Below are 27,689 nucleotides of genomic sequence, written 5' to 3'. Positions count from 1 at the left end.
CTTCCTCGGCCACCTCGCTCTCTAGGGACTTAAGGTGTATCCTGGGTTAATTCTCTGGGGTCTGAAGCCGCCATGATTTTTGGCCTGCTCAACCATGCCCTGACTTGGAACAGGCCATAACGATTTCTTCACTATAAAGTTTTTGTTTTTTTTCACTTTCCTCTCTGAAATTATCGAATGCCTGTTTACCATAGCTATGAATCACCGGTTACATTGCAATGCTTATAAATGCCCGGCAATGCCAGCGTTCATGGCTTTATTTCATTTCCGCACATGCCATAACCTTAAATCTCTTAAAATAAGCCAAATTACAAAACTTAAGCTCCAGAATTGAACTTAGCAGTAATTCTAACTGCTAAAAAACCATGCTCAGAAAACAACTGTGTTCATTTGTCTAATTTCGACATAGCTATCGCTTGCCAACCATTGTTTGAATTAACAAATTCCACATACATACATATGCTGAGTCAACCCCACCTGGTGTTAATTCAATGAGCAACAGGGGCTCAAACTCAGGACTCTAATATCGCAAGCAAACCACCCTAAATGCTAAGTCAACACCAAGTTGCTGACTCCAACCTTTCAATATTTGATGATCCTTTCAACAGTCGCTGACATTGTTTTACATAGAAGGGAAAACTTGTCAGGAGGGCATGGCGATTATGAATATGACACTTCCGAAGATGTCTTAGGCTTACTAAAATAGCAGATGTATGATTGTTTTTCATGTTACAATTGTTGGTGGCGTTGGGCCAGCTGTCCAAACAATGGATAAAGAGCGGACATACATATACATACATACATACATACAACATATGTGCAAAATGTGGATGAGTTGGAAGGCTTGAGATTAGGACAAGCTCGCAGGAGTGCAATCAGCAATTGCAATTAGAGAAAGGGGTAATGTTCAAGATAAAATTGTGCATTGTACAGAGTTAAGAATCAGCAAGGAAAGCTGAGGCAAGATAAAGCTCCCGTTTCAGATAATATGCACTTGAGAGTTTTGAGGGAGGTGGCAGAGTAGATAAGCATGGTGTTGGGGGATATCTTTTACAGCTCATTGGAGTCAGGACAGGTACCAGAGGATTGGAGAGTAGCAAATGTAACACTGTTATTTAAGAAAGGATCCAGAGAAGAATTGGGGAACTATAGACCTGTTAGTGTAACTTCATTTGTGGGGAAGATGTTGGAGACAACTTGGGAGCAGATGAGGAACCATTTCAATAAATAATGCAGCTAGTATGTATGTATGTATGTATGTATGTATGTATGTATGTATGTATGTATGTATGTATCCGAAATAGCACCTCCCGGTGGTGTGTGTGCTACGCAGAAGTGGATGGAAAACTGAAGCAATAATTCAATTGTAAAGACAAACAGTTGCCTGCATATGTGTTCACCCACTCCCAATAATGCCACATTTAGATGATTATGAATTATGTAGAAACAATTTTTCCAAACTATTTTTTTTATTGCTAACTGCAGACATCAATCTAAACACTTGCAGTTGTCGGAGCTTACACATCAGGAATACCCACAAAAAACATGTACAAATCAAAATTCACTGGCTGCAAAAGTATTCAGCCCCTTCGGTCAGTACTTGGTGGAAGCACTTTTTTCAACAATGACTGCAATGAGTCTTTTTGGGTAGGTCTCTACCAGCTTTGCACAGTGAGATAGTGAAATCTTCACCCATTCTCTACCCATTCTTCATGTGAAAATTGCTCTAGTTCTTCCAAGTTTGATTGGGATCGTCGATGGACTGCAATCTTCAAGTCTTGCCATAAATGTTCAATTGGGTTCAAGTCAGAACTTTGACTGGGCCACTCAAGAACATTTCTTTTCATCTTTTTCAGCCACTCCAGTGTGGCTTGAGATTTGTGCTTCACATCACTGTCCTGCTGAAATGCGAATCTCCTCACAAGTTTCAGATTCATGGCTGACAAGGTTTTCATCAAGAATTCCCCTGTACTTTGCACCATCCATTGTCCTCTCTTTACTGACAAGCTTGCCAGTCCCTGCTGATGAAAATCAGCCCCATAACATGATGCTGCCACTTCCATAGTTGACAGTAGGGATGGTGTTGACTGGGTGATGTGGAGTGTTTGGTTTGCGCAAGATGTAATGCTTTGAATTTCGACCAAAAAGTTCAATTTTGTTTCGTCTGACCACAAAACATTTCTCCACATGTCTGCAGTCTCATGAAGATGCTTTTTCGCAAACTCACTATGAGATTTTTATATGCATCTTTTTCAGTCATGGCTTCTTCCTTACCACCTGTCCATAGAGACCAGCTCTGTGAAAGGAATGGGATATTGTTGATTGATGAATGCTGACCCCCATCTCAGACATAGAGCTTTGCAGATCTTTCAAAAGCATTGTTCAATTTACAGTGACATCCCGAACCAGTTTCTTCCTTGCCCAGTTGCTGAGTTTAGATGGACGACCTGATCTGAGAAGAGTCTGAGTGGTATGATACATCTTCCACTTCTTAATGATGGATTTCACTGTACTCAAAGGGACAATGAGTGACTTTGAAATATTCCCATAACCTTCTCCTGAATGGTGCTTCTCCACCACTTAATGTCTGACTTCTCTTGGAAAGCTCCTTGGTCTTTATGTTTGCCTTGTTGTTTGACAAAATGAGTTTCACCTTAAAACTCCTTCGATTAGTGTGGGGAGCTTAATTTTTCAGTTAAGCCACTGATTACATATAGGTGAAACCTATTACACTTATTTTGTAATCTTTCAAACAAACAATTAGCTCATGAAGTGATTTAGGGTTGATTTGGCAAATCGTTTGAATACTTATGCAACTGAGAATCATCTGATTTTCCCTGTTACTCCAACATATTCACATTTTATCTACATTATTTAGTTTTATCAATCTGGAAGAGTTTGTGAAGATTCTATGTATTAAGTTTGATTTGAAAGCATCAGTAATCTTGAAGGGAAATCGGAAGAGCGCATACCTCTGCCACATAATGCCAAATCCATGAGAACATATCGGGCCGAATAAATTTTTGAAATATCATGATATATGTCGTTTTGGCCCTATCTCTCAATGGTAAAGAATCACTTTAAAAAGTACAAATTAAATCATTCTCATAACCAGATCCGGATTCAGATCTTCACCGAACTCGAATCAATTCTGCCTTGTCACACACCCAACGTGTTCACCAAGTTTCAAATGAATCTGTCCACAACTTTTTGAGATACCATGCTATATATGAGTTTAGCCTGAGTTCTCAATGGTGAGGAATCACTTAAAAAATTCTCGGATCCGCATCCGGATCTTCACCAAAATCTAATCAGCTCGTCCTTGTCACACACCTAACCTGCCCACCAAATTTCATCCAGATCTGTCAACAACTTTTTGAGATATCCTGCACACAGACAAACAGCCAAACAAACAGACAGAGAGGGGTGAAAACATAACCTCCTTCACCTTCGGTGGTGGAGGTAATAAGCTCAGGGAGCATTAAAATGTGAATTTTGGAGGGGGGTGAATACTTTTTGCAGGCCACTGTATGTCTTCTTCTCTTCTTCTTCTTCTTCTTCTTCTTCTTCTTCTCTTCTTCTTCTTCTTCTTCTTCTTCTTCTTCTTCTTCTTCTCTTCTTCTTCTTCTCTTCTTCTTCTTCAGGCTAGCTCCCATTAGGGGTCACCACAGCGGATCAACCGTCTCCATTTCGCTCTATCCTCCACATCTTCCATTGACACTCCAACCACCCGCATGTCCGCCCTCACCGTATCCATGAACCTCTTCTTTGGCCTTCCTCTTCTCCTCCTGCCTGGCGGCTCCATCCTCAACATCCTTCTCCCGATACACTCCGCTTCCCTCCTGTGCACATGTCCAGACCATCTCAATCTCGCCTCTCTCACTTTGTCTCCAAACCGTCCTACCTGCGCTGTCCCTCCAATATACTCATTTCTTATCCTATCCATCCTCGTCACTCCCAACGAGAATTGCAGCATCTTTAACTCTGCCACCTCCAGCTCCGCTTCCTGTTTTTTTGTTAGTGCCACCACCTCCAAACCATACAACATAGCTGGTCTCACTACCGTCTTATATACTTTCCCCTTCACTCTTGCAACTACCCTTCTGTCACAAATCACTCCTGCAACTCTTCTCCACCCACTCCATCCTGCCTGCACTCTCTTTTTCACTTCTCTACCACACTCTCCGTTACTTTGGACAGTTGATCCCAAGTATTTAAACCAATCCACCTTTCCCACCTCAACTCCTTACAACCGCACCATACCACCACCCTCCCTCTCATTTACGCACATGTATTCCGTCTTACTCCGACTGACTATCATTCCCCTTCTCTCCAGTGCATACCTCCACCTCTCGAGGCTCGCCTCAGCCTGCTCCCTACAGATCATGATGTCATCCACGAACATCATTGTCCATGGAGACTCCAGTCTGATCTCATCCGTCAACCTGTCCATCACCATTGCAAACAGGAAAGGGCTCAGAGTCGATCCTTGGTGCAATCCCACTTTAACCTTAAACCGGTCCGTCATTCCTACCGCACACCTCACCGCTGTCACACTGTCCTCATTCATATCCTGCACGATCCTCACATACTTCTCCACCACTCCCGACTTCCTCATACAATGCCACAACTCCTCTCTTGGCACCCTATCATAAGCTTTCTCTAAATCCACAAACACACAATGTAACTCCTTCTGGCCTTCCCTATACTTCTCCATCAACATTCTCAAAGCAAACATCGCATCAGTGGTGCTCTTTCCTGGCATAAACCCATATTGCTGCTCACAGATCATCACCTCTCCTCTCAACCTCGCTTCCACTACTCTTTCCCACACCTTCATGGTGTGGCTTAACAACTTTATCCCTCTGTAATTTCCACAGCTCTGCACATCACCCTTATTCTTGAAAATCGGAACCAGTACACTTAATCTCCACTCCTCCGGCATCCTCTCACTTTCCAAGACTTTATTAAACAATCTGGTTAACAACCCCACTGCCATCTCTCCCAAGCACTTCCATGCCTCCACTGGTATACCATCTGGGCCAACCGCCTTTCCACTTTTCATCCTCTTCATAGCAGTCCTCACTTCATCCTTACTGATCCACCCCACGTCCTGATTCACTATCTCCACCTCTTCCAACCTTCTCTCTCTCTCATTTTCTTCATTCATCAGCTCCTCAAAGTACTCCATCCACCTTCTCAACACACTCTCCTCGCTCGTCAGCACATTCCCATTTGCGTCCTTTATCACCCGAACCTGCAGCACATCCTTCCCAGCTCGGTCCCTCTGTCTTGCCAATCGGTATAAATCCTTTTCCCCTTCTTTTGTATCCAACTTCTCATACAGCTCGTCATATGCCTTTTCCTTGGCCTTTGCCACCTCTCTTTTTGCCTTTCGCCGCCACTCCTTGTACTGCTGCCTACTTTCTTCATCTCTCTGACTATCCCACTTCTTTTTCGCCAACCCCTTCTTCCTTATACTTTCCTGTACTTCCTCGTTCCACCACCAAGTCTCCTTATCTTCCTTCCTCTGTCCAGATGTCACACCAAGTACCTTCCTAGCTATCTCCCTCACCACTTCTGCTGTAGTTGCCCAATCATCCCACCCATCTTTACCACCATCCAACGCCTGTCTCACCTCCTCCCTAAATTTCACGTAACAGTCTCCCTCCTTCAGCCACTGTATTATAATTTGAAACTCATGAAATAATGCTGTTATCAATGAACATGGTTATATGAGCTGTTTATTAATAACAGTACTTAAGTTCCTGAACTGTAGATGGGCTCTTCAGCTTGTTTAAATAAATACAAACCAATTCAAGGTCGTGAGCACAAATTCACCAAAGGGAGTTCACGTTTGACATTTATTGCAGTTCAATGAAGCAGTTTCTGAATGGATGTATGAGGGAAATGTAGTTGTTGTAGTGTATCTGGACTTTCAGATGGCATATGATAAGATATCATGGAGGTGGCTGTTACCTAAGGCGAGGGCTTGTGGCGTAGCTGGTCGGGAAGCTAACTGGATGAGAAATAGGCTTAGTCATAGGAAGCAAAGAGGAGCTTTGGATTGGAAAATGTCATGCTGGAAGGTTCTCAGGACTGGAGTGCCTCCGGGATCATGACGAGGACCGTTCTTCTTATTAATATAAATGATTTGGACAATGATTTGGACAATAGTGTTAAGAGTCGACTTTCCAAATTTGCAGATAACACAAAGCTTGGAGGTAGAGTTGACAGCAGAGAGGTGGGGGGGGGGGGTGCGGAGGGGGTGAATAGATTCAGGAAAGTCGACTGTATTTACTTTCATAGATTGGGTAATAGATTGGCAGATGCAGTTTAACAAAAATAAATGTAAGGTGCATGGGTAAGAGTCATGAAAATAAGGATGACATGATGCAAAGGGCAGTCTTAGAGTGTCACACAGGAGAAGGATCTGGAGGTGGTAATAGATATACGGGGAGGTAAGCAGACAGCACAGTGCCAGACAGCTATAGGAAAAGATAATAGGGTTTAATGTTGTATTCATAGGGGAATAAATTATAAATCAAAAGAGGTCGTTTTAACATTGTATAGGAATTTATTGAGGCCTTATCTGGAATATTGTGTACAGTTTTGGTCATGACATCTGAGGAAGGATACAGCTGCAATATTGAGAGGTCAGCATCGAATTACTAGATTCATTCCAGGCCTCGTTAAACTAAGCTACGAGGAGTGGTTGAAGGAGATGAGACCTTTTACATTAGAAAGCAACAGGTATGTGTCCATCCTGAGCCATGCCAGAAAACACCGTCTTGAAATAATCAAGGCTGAACTCTCCAGATTGTTTCCTTCGTTCTAAGCAGTGTGGTGCCTTGTCAAGTCTGTCTGTGGTGTGTGCTCCCCCTCCATCCCATCCCTCACCTCAAATGGCATGACTGCAGACTCTAGCCAAGATAAGACAGAATGTCTCATGTACTCAACCAATCCCTTTTTCATATGATTTAAATAGAAGCTCCTCCAACAGCCTGAGATCAATTACTTTTGGAAAACCTCAATTTTTTTTTCCTATCCAATATCAAGGCACATGGAAGGATCAGCCAATCCAGGGGTAAACAAAACAACAAAAAAAGGTAATGTACTGAAAATGTGTTATTGGTGCCACTTATGGAAAAACAAGTAATGGAATGGATGAAAAGGAAAGGAGGAGAGAGAGGGAGAGGGAGAGGGAGGGGGAGAGGGGGAGAGAGGGAGAGAGGGAGAGGGGGAGATATATATAAGGTAGGATTAATAAAGTGGAGAAGATTTTGAATGGCATGAGACTGTGGTGCACCACTTGCTTGAAGCTGTGGATGGATGAATGTGGTTCAATTCCCTCTAGTGGGGCAACTTAGCATAACAATTGTGCCTTTTGTGAGAAAAGCACCAAATTTGGCACACTAGTAGCCTATCATATTATGAACAGATTTGGATATTGGGCCATCTCAAATTTTTGATGGCAGTGGAAAATGGCTGCCACAGCCATCAGCGGCTGAATTTGAGATGGCCCAATATCCAAATCTGTTCATAATATGATAGGCTACTAGTGTGCCAAATTTGGTACTTTCTTCATAAAATGCACAATTGTTATGCTATATTTAGCTAAGTTGCCCCACTACTCTGCAAGAATTATACAGTATATACAAGCATAGTAATAAATATTATATATTTTAAAATTTGCTCTCCATTGCAGATCGTATGTTTTTTTGTTTTTGTTTTTAAACAAAAAGATCATTGTCTTTAGCCTGGTCATTGTGACCATTGTTTATCAGGGTCAGACCCAGGGTTTTGGAAGGGGATTCTTTTGCACGTGTGGTTGGAGAGGAGCAACACGCTCACTTTCCCACCTCTGTAGGATTCAAAATATGACTTGTAGTTCCCTGCAGTAATTGGCAATGTACATCCATCCATCCATTGGGACCATACTCTGTGCAGAGCGTCGTTGCTGCCGAAGCAGTCTCCTTGGCTATTGGGTACAATCCTGGACAGGTCGCCACTCCAACACAGGATACCAGCAAGCTGGCACTCATTTTGCCGACCTCAGAAGGATGAGAGGCAGAGTTAAACCCCACCTGGTATTAATTCAACAGCCGAGGGGGATTTGAACTCAGGATCCCAGGATCCCAAGCGCACTTCCCGAACCATTAAGCCAACACTGTACATCCCATTGTCATGAAACAGTCAGCAAAACAGCATTCTATTGGTAATTTGTTGATCTTAAATTGAATGTCATCTTCCAATATGCAAGAGCAAGACTGAATATGCAAATTTTTCAAGGTGGCAACTTGGGATTTATCGTCATTTGGGGGTCATTCCAGGTCAAGTTTCCCCTCGTGAAAAGTTACATCTGGAGCTGTACTCATACCTTGGTGCTTTTATCCAGACGATTCCCAAGTGGCAATAGTAAAAGCACTCTTCATCACCAAGAGAAAAGCAGGAACAGCGTTTGACCCTCCAGTGGTTCAACCCGGGCATGCTAGACGAACGGACTGCCAACTCCACTGCTTTATGTGAACTGCTGCGCAGCTCCATCTCATTCGCGTGACCTGGTGCGACATCACACATGAGGGTGTTCATTGCATGGCCTTCAAACTACCCAGCAGTGCTGTGTTTCTGACTTTTTTTTTTACTTGGATGCTGCTCTGGAAAGTCTGAGGACAATGAAAATAACCAACTCAGACTGTTTGACATTTCATGCCTAAATCATTCAAAAATCATCAAGGTTCTTTGTTTTTACATTTTTACAAAACCGACGGCTTCTCGTAGAATGCAGTTGTCTTGGGCGTCACAAACAATCGGAAAGATGATCAATCATAGTCCGACTAACTCTTTCATCCTTCTTGGTACCTCACTGCCATTGCTGTGCCTTCGAGCCATGTCGCTAAGCAGACAGGTTTGTAATCTGGATGATTTAATCCAAATTGCCAACAATGTAAATAATCCGAATGATTCCCTTTGATAATTGCTAATTGTCTGAGATGTATTAAGGTCAGACTGATTTGAATGGTGGCACACAGATCTGGAGCAAGTCAGCATTTCACACTTACATATAAATTGAAACGATGACGATGATAAATTGGACAATGCACCTTCCAGATATTATTTATTTTTGCATTTTTACAAATGCAAAAGTGAAACTGGGCAGAAAGGAAGGGAAACAGGTGTCATAATGGACCATAGACTTGAGGCAGTTCTCCAAAAAGGTCTAAGAATTTGAGTTTGCTCAACACCAGGGTCAAAAGCAATTCATGATGATAAATTACTTAAAACATACCCTATAGTTTATAGCCAACCATATTGTCACCTTCAGAAGCAGATTGTTGGGTCAACAATCCAATATGGCCACCAAGCATTACGTCAAGCTGATTAACCCGTCCCCCCAGGCATCGGAAGCCGGGGTTTTGCAATCACGTGTGTATGTGTTTGTGTGTCTGTCCGGGCCGTAACTGTTTTACCATTTGAGCTGCTGTTATTAAATTTTCAACAAAGCTTCATTATGAGAATATGGAGAAGAAAATCAATAATTTTGTTAAATTATTATTATTCCATTATTATTATTAGCTCACTTGAACTTATGTGATCTCCAGTGAGATAGCTCATTAGCTCCAATGAGCTTACATGATTAAGCAGTGTCTGTAGTTAAGTAAGTGAGAGTGAGTGAGTGAGTCAGTCATTCAGTCAGTCCATAAACACTTCAATCATTATCGTTTGAACCAAACATAGTTTTGTTGAAACTTGGCCACAATCTTCATATCTGATGCCTAACAAAGGTTGATTGACCGCATCAAAATATGCACTCATTAAGGGTGTCTGTGGGAGTTGGGTGGGGGGGAGGGTTGACCACCTCAAAATAGATATTTGTTCTCTTCTCCAAAACTACACACAATTTTGATGAAACTTGACCACAACCTTCATCACCCGTGATGTACCAAAGTTCATCGACTGCATCAAAATCTGCACTCATTTAAGGGGTCTATGGGGGGCTTTTGACCCCCCAAAATCAGTATTTTCTCTCCTCTCTGAAACTACAGGCACAATTTCAATGAAACTTGACCACAACCCATGATGTAGCAAAGTTTGTTCACGGCATTAAAAAAAATCAGGGTCAAGGGGGGGGGGGGTTGGGGAGGGGGGGGTTGAGTGACTTCATGATGAATGGTCCTATTTTTACTCTCTCCAGCCGAGAGGGTATTGCACCTGTGTTCGTCTGTCTGCCTGTTAGTTTGTTACTTGTGAAATCGAAGATTTGAATTGCTGTCTGCGTATGCCAATCATCTACAGGTCAAATTTTTACTCAGATCTACACAAAACTCGCTGAATTGGTTCACCAACCAAAAACTAGAAGCCTATTGTTTTTTATTAGGTCAAATGGTCAAGGTCACATAAATCAATTTGCATCTGATTGTCTTGAAAATAGAGCAGGCTTTGTATATTGGATCACTGAAGTCCATTGTTTGTGATGTCAAAGGTCAAGGACAGTTAAAATAGTCAATTTTCAACCTATTGATATTGACCATAATTTGCAAATTGGGTCAATGAATTGGTTCACCAGAAATCAGAATGATTCATTTAGTGGTTTTGACATGTCAACGGTTTTCAAGACACCAATTTCACCCCCATTATAATCAAATGTGATTTGACTTTTTTTTCCATACCTCAATAATTTTTCAAGATATCAAATTTAAACATGTGAAACGTACTTGTACATTGTGTAGTCCATGTGAGTAAAATTTGGTCGAAATTAGTCAAAGGTCAAGGTCAAGGCTGTCTGAAACGTGCCTGTTAAGCCATGATTATAAAATGTATCAGCCAAATTTGTTATGCATAGCAATCGATCATGTAAAACACTTGGCAGGTGAAATTTTCGAAATTGCCAAATTGCTGTTTCCATGGAAACTATTTTGTATGTATTTCGCAACTATTGTGCTATGCACAACATCTTTCTTGTTTGTCTGTTTGTCTGTATGTCAATCACCTACAGATCACAATTTTACTCCAATCTTCACAAAACTTAACCAACTGGTAGCGGTAGTCACAAGCTGGGCTGACGGGATGGCCTAGACTCCTCGAGTTGTGCACACTCACCTCTAAGCTGCTAGCCTGGGTTCGAATCCTGACCCAGCTATAAACTGTCATCTTGGTGTTTCACAGGCAGGATGGGTGTTAAATAGATGTCTGCTGGCATTTGTTGGTGGATGTTAAAGGTCCTATTGTGTCCTTCGCTAAGAGTAGGTGAACTCTCGCTGGCACCACGGTCAAATTCCAAATACTTGCCCTAACCAGCAGAGGACATTGCATCAGCGGCACAGCCAATGATGCCACCCTGCAGCGTTGCGCTGCATACTAATGAAGAATAAGTTACAAGATAGAAGCCTATTGTTTTTGAGGTCAAACAGGTAAAGGTCACTAAATAGTCAATTTTCATCAGATTGATTTGATATGTACAAATATAAAACCGAAAAACAGGGGTGTTCAGTGAATCCTCATCGAGGTGAAACCTCAGTCGACCCACATCAGTTTGTCTCTTAATTACACACTGTTTGAATGTGAGTTGGACCGTAAGTGCGTCTATTAATTATGTACTATTTGAACGTACTTTTTAGATCCATCGACCCTTTAAACCCCTTAAGACACTTTTAGGCCTTTTAAGACTCCTTAAGACCTTTACACCCTTTGAACTAAGCCGGGTGTTCGCTTAACAGTTAAGGTGGCTGGCTTGAAATCTTTGGGTCTTGAGTTTGAGACCCCATCAAAGCCATTGAAAGAACATCAGGTGGGTTGACTGTCAACCTTCTGAGTTCAGCAAAATGAGTACCAGCTTACTGGTAACAGGGGCACTGCATCATAGCCACACTTCCAGAAATGATACAACTAACAGCCACAGGCTGCATATGGAACAACAACCCTTTGACCTTTTATAGACCCTCTTTACACCCTTTAAACCCGATAGACCCCTTAGATCCCTAAATACTATTGGAGAATACCCGTTAGACCCATTAATCCCCTTTAGATCCTTTATACCCTTAGACGCTAACTACAATTTTTAAAATAAATGCCCTTTAGACCCCTTAAGACCCTTGGGAACACTTAGACCCTTTAGACATTTACACCTTTTATACCCCTTCGACACCTTAAACTTATAGGCCTTTCGACACGTTAGACCCCTTTCGACGTACACCACACAAACATCCATAGAGTCTTCTTGCAATATCCAGACTACTTTTTTCAGCAAGTAATGCACACTCTTCACCCACCTGGAGGGTGGGTACACTGCTTGTTTCAACAGAATTTTCATACTGGGTCACTGAGTTGGTTCACCAATCAAAACCTAGAAGCATATTTTTTGAGGTCCAAAGGTCAAAGTGGCGTAGAATGATCAATTTTCATCCAAATGATTAAATTTGAATAGGTTTGCATATTGGGTCACTGAAGCCTATTCTTTGAGGTCAAAAGGTGAAAGGTTAAGGTCACAAAATCATTAACTTTCATCCTATTAACTTGAAATTCGAACATGATTTGCATATTGTGTCACAGGATTGTTTGACCAAAAATCAGAACGATCGATGATTTAGCCATTTTGACATGTCAACAGTTTCCATGACAACAATTTCACCCCCATTATAATCAAATATAACTTTTTGTGAAATTATTATTGCCATCTGTGAATACTTTTTCAAGATATCAAATTGAAACTTATGCAGCCTATTTGTACGTATGTGTAGCGTATGTGAGTCAAATTTGGTCAAAATTAGTCAAAGGTCTCGGTCATCAGAAATTTGTAAAACATTTAGCAAGCCACAATTAGAACATGGATCAGTCAAATGTGTTTTGCAGAACATTCGATAATGTCAAACACTTGAAAGGTCAAATTTTCGAAATTAACAATTTTCTGTTATTTCCATGGCAACTATTGTTTAATTGGATTTTGCAAGTATCATGCTATGCATGACATTTTTCTTGCTTGTCTGTTTGTCTGTCTGTCTGTCCACACATAATGTGAGTATGTCTACTAAGTACGTACTATTGAAATGCTATTGCATCAACTTATTATGTGACATTGGAATGTTAGTGGGGCAACATGGCATAACAATTGTGCATTTTGTGAGGAAAGCACCAAATTTGGCACACTAGTAGCCTACCATATTATGAACAGATTTGGATATTGGGCCATCTCAAATTCAGCCGCTGATGGCTGTGGCAGCCATTTCCACTGCCATCAAAAATTTTAAGATGGCCCAATATCCAAGTTTGTTCATAATATGATAGGCTACTAGTGTGCCAAATTTGGTACTTTCCTCACAAAATGCACAATTGTTATGCTATATTTAGCTAAGTTGCCCCACTATGTGAGTATGTCTACTAATTATGTAATATTGAAATGTGAGTATGTCTATTGACTGCGTATGATTGAAACGTGAGTACATCTATTCATTAAGTACTACTGGAACGTGAGTACGTCCATTAATTACGTACTATTGAAACCTGAGTTCGTACATTAAATACCATTGGAACGTGCATACATCTAATTACATACTATTGAAATGCGAGTGCATTTATTAATTACTTACTGTTGGAATATGTCTATTAATTATGTACTTTTTATTTCTCTTGTATACAACACAAGACTGCAGGGTAGCATCATTGGCTGAAGGTGTGGCTGTACCGCTGATATAATGTCTTCTGCTCATGATGGCAAAAAATTGGAATTTAGCCATGGTGCCGGCGATAGCTCACCTACTCTTCATGAGGGACACCATAGGATCTTTAACGTCTGCCAATGAATGCTGGCAGATGGGATTCCCATTTAACATCCAGCTGAGGGACAACACACACGTTGATGAATCACACTGGCTGTGCAGCACCAGGACAACAGTTTATGTCTGGGTCAGGATTCAAACCTAGGCGAGATAGCTTAGAGACGAGTGTGTGTACCTCTAGTCTAAGCCATCCTGTCAGCCCATTATATACTGTACTATTGAAATGTGAGTATATCTGTTAATTATGCAATGTAACAGAAGTACGTCTATTAAATACATACAATTGCAACATGAGTATATCTATGAATTAAATAGTCTATTAATTACATACGAACGTGAGTATGCCACAATCCTTCGCTGAGTTATGGGGAAAAAAGTTAAAATGGTTATCATTAGGTATTATACCATTAAAAAGTTAAAATGGCGCCTCAAAAGTGAGGTGAAGGTCAAACTAAATTATGTCAACCACGTATACTTACTATTCCCATTATCGTTGTAAACTTTCATTCAGAAAGTCCCAGCCGGCTACGAGATCCAGCTTGGAAATTGGTACAGTTTGGAAATTGAGAGTGCAGGAAGAAATTTATTTTTTCTTAAATGTTGGTTTAGTACTCCTGGGGGTTTAATAAACTCTGTGTTACCATTAAAAATTGGGGGTGCTCATTGTAGAAACAAACCCGACAACAGCAATAAGCCTTCCACAATGATACGGTGGCCTGCAAAAGTATTCACCCCCCTCCAAAGTTTTCACATTTTGACATTAACTGAGCTTATTTCATGATGCTTTCAATTAAATGAAAAGCATATGGAGTCTTCACAAACTACTCCAAAGTGATACAGGTTGTTATAAAGGTGGTGATATAAAAATGCAGATAAATGTGAATAATTTAGATGAACAGAGAAAATCAGATGATTCTCAGTTACATAAGTATTCAAATCCCTTGCCTAATTAACTTTAAATCACTTCAGGAGCAAATTATTTGTTTGAAAGGTTAAAAAATAAGTATAATAAGTTTCACCTGTATGTAATCAGTGGTTTAACTGAAAAATTAAACTCCCCCACTTATTTAAGGAGTTATAAGGTGCAAACTCGCTTGATCAACCAACAAGGCAAACATAAAGTCCAAGGATCTTTCACAAGAAGTCAAACATAAAGTGGTAAAGAAGCACCATTCAGGAAAGGGTTAGGTGAAGATTTCAAAGTCACTTATCCCTTTGAGTACGGTGAAATCCATCATTAAGAAATGGAAGATGTATCATACCACCCAGACTCTACCCACATGAGGTCGCCCATCCAAACTCAGCAGTCAGTCAAGCAGGAAACTGGTTCGGGATGTCACTGTAAATCCAACAATGACTGAAAACTCTGCAAGGCTCAACAGCAGTGTAAGAAGGTCAGTGTCCATCAATCAACAATATACCATTCCCTTCACAAAGCTGGTGTATGGCGTGTGGCATGAAAGAAGCCATTACTGAAAATGACACACCTAAAAACTTTGTGGAAAATATGGAGTTTGTGAAAAAGCAACTTCATGATACTGCAGCATGTGGAGAAAAGTTTTGTGGTCAGACGAGAGAAAAATAGAACTTTGTGGTCCAACTTCAAAGCCTTACATCCGGCACAAGCCTAACACTGCACATCACCCAGTCAACACCATCCTGACTGTCAACCGTATGGTGGTGGCAGCATAGTGTTAAGGGGCTGCTTTTCATCAGCAGGGACTGGCAAGCTTGTCAGGATATAAGGGACAATTGGCAGTGAAAAGTACAGGAGAATCTTTGATGAAAACCTGCTTGAGTCAGCCCATGAATCCCAAACTGGGTCAGAGATTCACATTTCAGGAGGACAATGATCCGAAGCATAAAGCTGAAGCCACACTGGAGTGTCTGAATAAGAAGATAATACATGTTTTTGAGTGGCCCAGTAGAAGTCCTGACTTGTACCCAATTGAACATTTGTGGTGAGACTTGAAGATTGCACCCCATCGACAATCCCAATCAAACTTGGCAGAACTAGAGCAATTCTCACCCGAAGAATGTGTAAGTATTTCACCATGTCACTGTGCAAAGCTGGTAGAGACCTATCCTCCCCAAAAAGACTCGTAGCAGTCAATGCTACAAAAGGTGCTTCCACCCAGTACTGACCTTCGGGGCTGAATACTTGTTCAACCAGTGAATTTTGAATTTGATTTGATTTGTACTTGTTTTTTCAGGTATTCCTGACATGTAACCTCCTTCAACTCTAACAGCGTTTAGTCTGATCTCTTCAGGTATGGATAAAAAAGTTCATTTGGAAAAATTGTTTCAACATAATTCATAACTCATTTCTGTATGTGCTCCATCATACAGGTACAATGACTGATAAATTATTCTAAGTCCTGCACTGTACAATGAGACCTGTATATTAAAATAGTTTAAGAACAAATGTTTTACTGGGGAGGGGGTAAAGGGACTTCCATGCCTCCCTGAAGAGCGGGAAAGGGAAAACAACCTCACAGTGCAACTCCAGATGGACTAAATAAGTTCAAAGACTGTCAAGGACAGGCTCAAGTGTCATGATGTGGAGTATGTAGAAACACACCGTTTCCGGTCAATCAACATCAATGAAGACACCAGTAGAGTGAAGTGGCATACACAATGTTACTCTGCATTCACACACAAGGGCCACATTCGACATTTGAAGAAACGTTTTGAACAGGGTACACCATCATCATCATCATCATCATCATCATCATCATCATCATCATCATCATCATCATCATCATCATCACAATCAGCATCGACTAAAGATGCTCACATTGAAGTGCAAGTGTCGACCTCTTGGACAGTCAGTTGATCATCCCAGTTGATTGGAATAAATGAATCTTCTGCCAAGATGAATAATCAACAAATAAACTGTACAATATCTAAAAAGATAAATGTTTGCTGTAGGCAGAATGAGGTTTAGAATCACTGAAATAATTTAATCACTTGCTGCTGAAGGAAAATATCATTTGTGAAAAGGTCTTCTGGAGAAACGGATGACAAATGAGCAGCCAGATGATACAGCGTGCATTTTAATAATACCATGGAAGACCTGAGGAGAAGTTTAGCAAGGGGTGAGATATACTGATATTATGTGGGACAGGTAGTGTGAGCTACTCTCAGGCTTTTGACTCCAACCAGGTGTGTACAGGAGCAAGAAATTAAAGGACAATGTAAAAAAGGTGTCTTTTGAAAAGGGTTTAACTTGTAAAGCTGAGCCAAAAGGAGTCTCTTTTGCTGTTCCCTTCCATCTCAACTGGGGTTGCAATACAAGCATTCATTGGAACAAGCAGTGGAGCCAAGAGAGGAAAACATCATGGAACAGGCCTCTATTGAAACATCTGATGGACATGGAGATCCTTAGTTAGTTGTTCTGTGTAGCTGTCAAGGTGCATTCAGACATCCGAAGTACACTGGTCAGGGCATTATTTTATTGGGAGGATTGATTTTGAAGATGCAGAAAATGTTGTCCCTGACAGTCTATTTCTATTACTGAGGCTGTTATGTTCAGACGATGATGAAGATAGTTTTGAAGAAAAATACTTTTACACCAAGTTGCAGAGTATAGCTCGAGGTATTGTGTTCCTGGCACCTCGAGGTCACAAACAAACAGCAAGCAATATAGGACTTAGAGCGACTGCGCACCAAGCAATACGACCTAAGCTATAAGGAGTTGGCACAACTCTGACTACTCAATTAGTTACGAGTCTGTTTTGCACATGATGCATTGTAGTGAAACTTAGACCATGAAATGTGGTTTTTCCAAGCAATTTCATGCATGTGACCCTGCCTGAATGGATATACGGGATGCCATGATAACAACAATGATGTAAATTAAGAAATACTGGATGGAAAGAAGGACATTCCATGTCGCACAGCCAGCTGCATTCCATCAAAATATGCCAAATGAGCAAGCTCCTTAGATTAGCATAAAGTGAGGATAAGCTCACTATCTCAAACTTCCACTGACATTTCATGAACTGAAAGCTGCAAACATTGAATTCAACAAATCTGAGCCTATGTTACCAGAAGGTGTCCAACATGTGATATCGGGCAACACAAAGTTGAAACAGTAAAACAGTCAAAATTGCTTGGATCTCAGTTTGTCAAAAGGCTTTTTGAGAAAATCAGCTACTTTCACAGCAGTCTTCCTGAAAACAATTCTAAAACTATGGCAAACATGCACATTGCACACTGTCATAGTCGGCACGGGCAAACCAAAAAAATAGCAACTCCTACTGTGTCGGCAGACCGTGATTTTAACTGCAAATGAGGCTGGAAGGGATGTTGACATTGGCTCCATATTGGAACAGAAACTCTATCCAGTACCCCCCCCCCCCACCCTTTCATTTGCAAATACTGCTGGAATATTGAGAGCAATACATGAAGCATGTCTTGGGGTTATTCTGCACAAATGGGTGAAGGTGTGTCACACAATGTCTTGCCAGTTTCTGACATGCAAACATGCACGAACATTAATTAAATGGCTCCAGTTCAGGTTATAGAAAAAAAAAAACTTGTTGGTGCACAATTTTGTGAGCTGGGTGATACCTTTATGAAGAGTATCATCATCATCATCATCATCATCATCACATGCCAGGCCCTATGCAGAGCATCGGTGCTGCCGAAGCAGTTATTCGGCTTCAAGCCTGGACGGGCCGTCACTTCGACCTAGGAAGTCAGAGCAGGAATATGGAATTTGGCCATAGTGCCGGGGATAGAAGGACACTGCGGGATCTTTAACGTCCACCAACTAATGCTGGCAGGTGGAACACCCAGTCTCCCATCCAAGGGACGGCACACACATGTCTATTAATCACCTTGCCTGTGAAACAGTTTATAGTTGGGCTAAGATTTAGAACCAGGGTAGACAGCTGAGAGGCGAATGTGTGTCCATACTGCCAGCCAACGAAGAGTATAACCTCCATTTTGAAGAATAATTGTATCAGGGTGGATATAGTATTGTTTAGCAAGTACTGTGAACATTCATTGAGTGGAAAATGGCAATCTCCCACTGGAAAAATCAAGGCCCAGCCACAGAATTATTGACAACCTGAATGTTAGACTTCCTGATAACTGGAAGAATTTTATTTCCCAAGATTCTAGAATCTAGATTAAAAAAACAAAGTAAACTTTATTCGATTTCTTAGTGAACAGATAATTCCACACGCCCCTCCTCCTCCTCCTCCTCCCTGTACCACCTCCAGGGATGGAATTGTGCAACATGGTGGGAATGGAGCAGATAGTCGACGGGCACTTTGCAGATCATAAGCAAACATTTTATTTTGTTTTCTTGACAAGTCAGCTTGCAGGAATTGGGAGGACATCTGTGCGGAGGGTTTTTAAGGATGCTGCACAGCTCCTGCAACATTTTGGTGATGCACAGTTGTCAGATGAGAATACCCTATTTGCTTGAGTGGAATTCATATGCAAACTGCATGACCCCATAACGAAAGCAACATCGATTCATACAGTCAGGTACACCTTATTTCAGAAAATAAAGGCAAACATTGAGAACCTTCCCCAATCAAAAGATGCTCTTGTACAACACATTCATAGAGCACACGACCAGACACTTATCGGGAAACTATACAGTTGCCAATCAACGACTTCCATTAGCTGTTGACTGTGTTTGGCACATGAGAGATAATATATGAGGGGTTTTTTGTATACGTTGTCGAGGCTCGTATGAGAGCTAACACACAACGTACAGCAAGGGGGGCATGAGACGAGGGGAGGGAGTGGGAAGGACAAAACAGTGGGGAACAGAGACATCAGGAGATCTGTGGAAGGGAGAGGGATGGGATGGGGAACATGGGGAATAGAAGATGGACATTACAGGGACTTTCAGGAAGGAAAGCAGGGAATTTGAAGGAGGTGGATTTGGGGTGGATTAACGGGGGTAGAAAAGATTGAGGATTTGGATGGGGGACGATAAGAGGTGGTGGTGAATGGCTGTTTTGAAGACCTGGAGGGAAGAATGGGAATGAATAGAGTGTGGGACTTTATTCCAAACGTGGGGAAAAAGAGGAATGAAAGAGTAAAGGTGAGCAGTGATTCCTGATTTTGGCAGTTTTACCAGAAGGGGGTTGCTGGCAGACCTTGAGCGCCCTGCGGAAATATGGGGGTGGGGGGGGAGGGGGGGACATATCGCAGACAGAGCAGGTGGGGTGAGACTGGAGAGGAGATGGTAGAAGACAGAAAGACCACCGACCTGCCTGCGGTGAGAGAGACTGAGAGGCCCAAAGACTCGGCCTCATCACGGGAGAGTGCAATGATCCAAAATGCCTTGGTTTCTGCAGCATGAAGCCGAGAAAGGTGAGAGGCAGGAGCACCAGCACAGAGGAGAGAGTAGTACTCCATCAGGCTGTGGACGAAAGCATTGTTCATTGTCAGGAGGTCTGAGGGAGGACTTTGTACGACTGAGGATTCCCAGTCAGAGACTGGCTTTGGTGGCCAGGTTGGAAATGTGGCTTTCCCAGGAAAGATCATGGCAGATAGTGAGACAGAATTTGAATGAAAGGGCTTCTTCCAGAGGATTGTTGAGAAAGGAGATGGGGGGGGGGAGAGGGGGTGGGGGTTCTAAACAGTCCTTTAGGAAAGACAGTGAGAGTGTGAGATTTGTCAGGATTGAAAGACATGTTCCACGTGTTGGATGTGATTTTATCCTGATCTGCAGAAAGTGAAGAAACTGCTGCTTGCCAGTCTGAGGGATGACAGACGATATGGCAGAGGGTGGAGTCATCAGCACAGAGATAAAGAGGATTTTCCAGTGAGTCGGAGAGATCATTGATGAAAACCAGAAAAAGAACAGGGCCCAGAACGCTGCCTTTACAAACTCAAGTCTGTACAAGAAGAGGGAATGAGAGAACTCCATTTTAGGCCACACGATTGACTGCGACAGGAGAGGAAGTTTTCTCACAGTTGAACCTTCTGGGAAAGGTTTATAGTGAACTATGGGTTCCCAAGGGGTATAAATTCAGAAGAGGGTAAAAGTTTTGTAAATTGTCATCAAGGAATTGTGCAACATGTTGGGAATGGAGTAGTCCAAAATTACAGCAGGCTGGGGCTCCAGAGCAGTTAAACAGTCCCTTGTTGGACTTGCTTGGGACATTGCCACTACAAGAAAGGAAGATGGGATTAACATCTTGATCTCGTGGTTGACATGACACAACTGGATATTCACCTCTCCACTTAATGTTCGGTCAGCTTTCCAGACTACCCATTGACTAGATGCTGTGTGCGAGCTCGGTACAAGAGTACAGACAAGTGGACAGCTATGTCAGGGAGTTGCAAGATAGCCTTGCCCAGGTCTACGATGCAACTTGAGAGCAGGCTGTGTACAAAACGTGTCCAGAAATGAGGGTATGATGTCAGCACTCAGGCGCCCAACATGGAGCATTGGAACAGGGTTATGGTGGCAAAGATATAACCGGGGGTGGGGATGGGGGGGGGAGGGAAATTGCTTTTTGGTGGGAGGCACTATTTTATAAGGTACTAGCAGGTGCCTGGTGTTGTCCTGTAAATTTTTTTGTGGGAGGTCTAAAACACTTCCCTACACCCACTAAGGAATGAGGTTGGGGATAATTTATTATTACCTTTCACATACTGTTGCGACAAAGGCTTCGGCACTATCGAGCAATAAAAAAAATTAACTTTTCTTTTTTCAAAATTTTCCAAAATCTTTTTTGCTGAAAAGACTCCCGGACACTCCTGATAAACTGCCGAAGGTTTGACAAAAGTCCGTTCAGCCATCTGAGTAAAAATGGTGACACACACACATCGACAAACTGCTCTCCTATAGTGTTGATTCAAGCAATTGCTGGCATTCTGGTGTATCTGGTAGAGAGGGAAAAGGACAAAAGGAGGTGAACCCTCCTTCACAATTTGCGTTTGCCTTTCAAATTTCTGCCTCGAAGAAGTGGCGAAGCAAGCAGGAAGCCAGGAGTCAGGATAAGGACCATTTTTACCTTCTAAAGAGGTATGCAGAAAAGAAAAATAGAATGAAGAAGAGCAAGTTGGGAATCGAGGGGACAACGGGATCAATCTCAGTGAAGTGGAAAGTTGTGAGGAAGGAAATATCCTCCTGGAGGCTGTTGGTTTCGCATGGTATGAGACTGTGCTCTGAACAAGGAAGGAAATATCCTCCTGAAGTGGACGAAGGACTTTGGAACCCTTTGAGTGCATGTGTCGGGGGTCAACCTTGAATATGCATGCGTAGGGGTCACCTTTGAGTGTGCATGCATGGCTAAACTTTGAGTACACGTTAAAGGGTCAATTTTGAAAGTGGGGGGTCAACTTTGAGCAATTGTGTGGTTGTCAGCTTTGAGTGTGTGCATGATGATCAGCTTTCAGTGTGTGCATGGTGGTCAGCTTTGAGTGTGTGCATTGGAGTCAACTTTAAGTGTGCGTGTGGGGATCAACTTTGAGCGTGGATTTGGAGGTCAACTTTGAGCGAGCATGTGGGGGTCAGCTTTGAGCGAGCATGTGGGGGTCAGCTTTGAGCGAGCATGTGGGGGTCAGCTTTGAGAGAGCATGTGGGGGTCAGCTTTGAGCGAGCATGTGGGGGTCAGCTTTGAGAGAGCATGTGGGGGTCAGCTTTGAGCGAGCATGTGGGGGTTAGTTTGAGCGAGTATGTGGGGGTCAGCTTTGAGCATGCTCATGCATGAGCCAACTTTGAGTATTCATGCAGGGGTCAACATTTGAGCACATTCATGGGAGTCACATTTGAGCAGGCATGCAGTTGTCAACTTTGAGCACATGCGTGTTGGGGTAAACTTTGAGAACACACATGTGAGGGACAACTCTGAGCACACGTGGGTTCGGGTAAACTTTGAGAACACACATGTGAGTCACAACTTTGAGCACATGTGTGTTTGGGTAAACTTTGAGAACACACATGTGAGGGACAACTTTGAGCACACACGTACGGTGGACAACTTTGAGTGCACATGGGCGGGGATCAAATTTGAATGCACACATAGGGGTCAACCTTGAGTGTGCATGCATAGGGAGTCAACCCTGGGTGTGTATGCATAGGGAGTCAACCTTGAGTGTGCATGCATAGGGGTCAACCTTGAGTGTGCATGCATAGAGGTCAACCTTGAGTGTGCATGCATATGGAGTCAACCTTGAGTGTGTATGCATAGGGGGTCAACCTTGAGTGTGCATGCACAGGGGGTTAACCTTGAGTGTGCATGCATAGGGAGTCAACCTTGAGTGTGCATGCATAGGGGTAAACCTTGAATGAGCATGTGAGGCTGAATTTTGAGTGTGGGTGAGGGGGTCAACCTTGAGTGTGCCCACAGGGGTGAACTTTGAGCATGCCCATCAACTTTGAGCATCCCTGCAGGGAAGGGGTGGGGGTGGGGGGGCAACTTTGAGTGTGCCCGCAGGTGTCAGCCTTGAGTGTTCTCTCAGTGGTCAACTTTGAGCATCCCTGCAGGGAAGGGGTGGGGGTGGGGGGGGCAATTTTGAGTGTGCCCGCAGGTGTCAGCCTTGAGTGTTCTCTCAGTGGTCAACTTTGAGCGTATGCTCGGGGATCAACTTTGAGCATGCAGTGGTCAAATTTTAGCATGCTCATGGAGAGGGTCAACTGAGCATGTGCGTGGGGTGTTCAACTCAGCGTGCAGGGGATCAACTTTGAGCATGCGAGTGGTGGTCACCTTTGAATGTGCATGTGTGTGGGGGTCAACTTTGAGCACACACATGAGGGTGAACCTTTAATGTGTGCAAGGAGGTAAGTTTAAGCGTGCATGCGGTAATAAATATAAAGAGGCAACACTCCACGTTGGGAGGTCAGTGACTAGAGCCGACAAGAGAAGAAATTAAACAGTTCTCACCTTCGTTTTTTTATTCCACATCCGAAGCATAACTTGGGAAGTCAAGATCACTGACACAGATGTCCTTTCCCAGCCCAACATACCAAGCGTCCTTGCATTACTCAAACAGAGACGACTGCACTTGCTCAGTCATGTGCACATGATTTAACATGGCCGCATACTAAAACACCTGTTTTATGGCAAAATAGTGAATGCCAAGAAGCAAACAAGTTTCCCAAACCTTCACCTCAAAGATATCCGCAAACCGGACATGAAAGACCATCAATAAAAATGAGTGGGAGACCCTGGCAAATGGCAGGGTTAATTGGTGGCAAGGGCTCTGTGCCAGAACACGAACCCATGACGTTAATTGGTTCCACTAACTGCACGCCAAGCATATCAACAGGAAGCAGAGTGCCAACCAAAGTCGACCAACTGGAGACCACAGATGTGACCTTTGTGGGAAGGCCTGTCAAGATAGAGTCGGACTCGTCAGCCGTGTTAGGAAATGAAGTGGAAGATGAACAAACTTCTTTTTGCCACCTCAAAGCCGTCATCTTATGAAGACATGAGAGTTCCATGCGTGCGAAGGGGTAAATTTACTCCCAATGGAGGAACAGACTGCAGAGCGTTTGTGGACATGCTCTTTTTGAACCTCTCGTCCACATGTTGCACTTACAAATGCGTGTGCTCTTCATGTACTTTACTCCCTCATTTACTTCGCAAACACTTCAGTGCTTTTACAGGAGGTTTACCTTTGCGGTGTTGCTATCACGCACATAACAAACGCATCAGGGTGGGGGAGGTCGCATCGGTTACTTCATCGAGTCGCACATCATGAAATGTAAACGCTCATTGTACAAGTTCCGTAACTTTACACTCCGTAAGAAAGTATTTACGTGTTCAAAGCAAAGCAAGGTGCAGGGCCGGATTTTCCAATAGGCAACATAGGCCATTGGCCTCGGGCCCACCAGTAACTGGGGGCCCACCGGGGACTTGTGGGTTCTCTGATCGGCCAAGGAGTAGGCTAGTAGGCCCTATAGTAAAATTAGTAAAATAAGGTAACGAAAAATATAACAGTACATTTTTAAATGCCCGTTTCCCTCCATTTATTTATCTATCTCTCTATCTATCTGAAGATTATATACATTACGTGTTGTATTTAGTGGACTTCATTGTTATATCACGTGTGTTTTTGTGTTCTTATTTTGTGATATTGGTATCTCTTATACTGGACTTGAACTAATTTATTATTACTTTATGCTTCCAGATCATTCTTGGAATCTTGGGGATTCTCTTGAGATAGATTAATTATGTCGTCCCACATAACAAGAAATATATGAGTGGCTCACAAAAGAGAAAGCTAAAAGAAACCAAAGCTGCACAACTCCAATCACAATATTACGATATATATATATATATATATATATATATATATATATATATATATATATATATATATATATATATATATATATATATATATATATATATATATATATATATATATATATATATATATATATATATATATATATATATATATATATATATATATATATATATATATATATATATATATATATATATATATATATATATATATATATATATATATATATACAAAAGTAGGTATACAGTAATGAAAAACAAAACGTGTGCACAAAACGTATTTTATTGATTATACAAGCATATCAATAATAACATACCAATAATAACATATCGATAATAACATACCAATAATCAACATATCAATAATAACATACCAATAATAAACATATCAATAATAAACATATCAATAATAACATACCAATAATAAACATCAATAATAACATTCCAATAATAAACATATCAATAATAAACATTAAAATAACATAATAATAAACATATCAATAATAACATATCAATAATAAACATAATAATAAACATGTCAATAATAACATACCAATAATAAACATATCGATAATAAACATATCAATATAAACATACCAATAATAAACATATCAATAATAACATACCAATAATAAACATATCAATAATAACATATCAATAATAAACATATCAATAATAACATACCAATAATAAACATATCAATAATAACATAATAATAAACATATCAACAATAACATACCAATAATAACATACCAATAATAAACATAATAATAACATATCAATAATAAACATAATAATAAACATATCAATAATAACATTCCAATAATAAACATATCAATAATAAACATATTAATAATAACATAATAATAATAAACATATCAATAATAACATACCAATAATAACATATCAATAATAACATATCAATAATAAACATAATAATAAACATATCAATAATAACATACCAATAATTAACATCAATAATAACACCAATAATAACATATCAATAATAACATACCAATAATAAACATATCAATAATAACATATCAATAATAAACATATCAATAATATATCAACAATAAACATATCAATAATAAACATATTAATCCCTCATTTATCCTAGCACCACTATTGTAATACTGGTATAATCCTTACTGTATACCTACTTTTGCAGCCCCCTGTATATATATATATATAATATATTTTTTTTTTGGGGGGGGGGGGGAGGCACTGATAAGGTTTGGCCTTGGGCCCACATGCAAGTAAATCCGGCCCTGGCAAGGTGTTCAGCTATCAAGCTTACAAATGCCATTATAAATTAAGCACAAAATGCAGGAAAGCCGATTAAAAAACGCATGTTTATGAAGACACTGGATTTGGACAACTTTACCGGTTACGAAAACTTCAAGAAACTTTCAAAAAGGACGCTGCGCGCGGCCACCTGCAGGAAGCCGGCCGTCCTGCCCCCCAGGCTCGTTGTGCTCACCTTGCCTCCACACAGCTGGGATGAATGCCAGCAAAGCTCCGACGATCAGACAATTCGCCATGGCTCGCGAGTCCGAGCCTGGAGCCCGAGATGTTTGGAGCACGGTCTCACGCCATGTGATCCAGCTCTGGTCTCCAGCACGCACTTTCCCACGAGGAGAGCAAACACCAGTCCCCGAGACCCCTGACGATCGTCGGGGAGGTGAACCCCCGGTGCGTGCGTGTTTTCTTTTTCTCTCCCTCTCCTCCGACTCGGATTTCCCAAATGGAGAGTGAGCCTGGGCGCATAGCCCCGCCCTGCTCATTCCTCCGTATTCACTCTGATATCACGCAGCCTACCACGGTCGTGTTTTGACTCGTACAAGGAATGTCTATCTGGTTTGGTCTGCTCCGGGCAAAGCACAATTGTGCCTCCCGGGTCTCTTAACCTTGGGTATGTAAGTCCCCCCCCTTCCTGACACAATCACATGCTGGCCACGGATCAAATTGTGCACATGGATGTCCGTGACAAAACAAAACAGTCAGTGGTTCAATCAACCCCCCCCCCCGTCTCCATCTCCGTCTCATTCGCCAAGGGGTCATTAATAACTCCCCTTCGTGGAACAAGTGGTACATATCACAGGTAAAGCGGGGAATCGAAGCCTCGAAGTTCAGCCTTTAATAGAAAACGTTACTAGTGGTAACAACTTGAGTCCGTCCTTCCAAGGTTACGTTTGTAGATTTTTGAGGTCAACATGGACCAAAAGGTCAACATTGGCCCAAGGTCAACAACTAAGGTGGTATAAATTTCTAAAATCCTCAATTTTCATCTCGTTGACTTGAAATTTGAAGAGGATTTTCATATCAGGTCACTAAATTTAACCACCAATTATTTTTGAGATCAACATGGACCTAAAGGTCAACATAGGCCAAGATTCTAAAATTGTCAATTTTCATCTGATTCACTTGAAATTTGAAGAGGAGTTGCATATTTGTTCATTAAGTTCAACCACGAATTATTTTTGAGGTCAAATTTGTTTTATGGATTTTGCAAGTGTCGTGCTCTGCACGGCGTCTTCTTGTTTGGTTGTTTGTCTGTTTGTTTGTCTTTGTGCAAGATATCGCAAAAAGTTGTGAACGGATCCAGACGAAATTTTGTGGACAGGATGGGTGTGTGACAAGGACAAAGAGATTAAATTTTGGTGAAGATCTGGATCCG

General features: G+C 41.6%; 1 protein-coding gene across 1 annotated transcript in view; it reads right to left on the bottom strand.

Moving 5' to 3' along the window:
• The window catches only part of LOC147020317 (endothelin-1-like), a 40,003-nt gene extending 13,231 nt beyond the window's left edge, over positions 1-26,772 (bottom strand). The window contains exons 1-2 of the mRNA XM_085895613.1: positions 26,493-26,772; positions 8,381-8,561 (exon numbers count right to left, since the gene is read on the bottom strand). Coding sequence (XP_085751739.1) covers positions 8,381-8,561; positions 26,493-26,553 — 242 coding nt within the window. The 5' untranslated portion in view covers positions 26,554-26,772. The remainder of the gene's footprint in view (positions 1-8,380; positions 8,562-26,492) is intronic.
• Between the last annotated feature and the right edge of the window lie 917 nt (positions 26,773-27,689).

This window comes from Eptatretus burgeri, chromosome 9 (assembly GCF_056783735.1).
Source record: "Eptatretus burgeri isolate ZD-2024b chromosome 9, Ebu_testis_v1, whole genome shotgun sequence".
NCBI classification, from domain to species: domain Eukaryota; kingdom Metazoa; phylum Chordata; class Myxini; order Myxiniformes; family Myxinidae; genus Eptatretus; species Eptatretus burgeri.
Note: the sequence above shows the minus strand (reverse complement) of the source record. Positions and strands in the feature narration are given on the sequence as shown.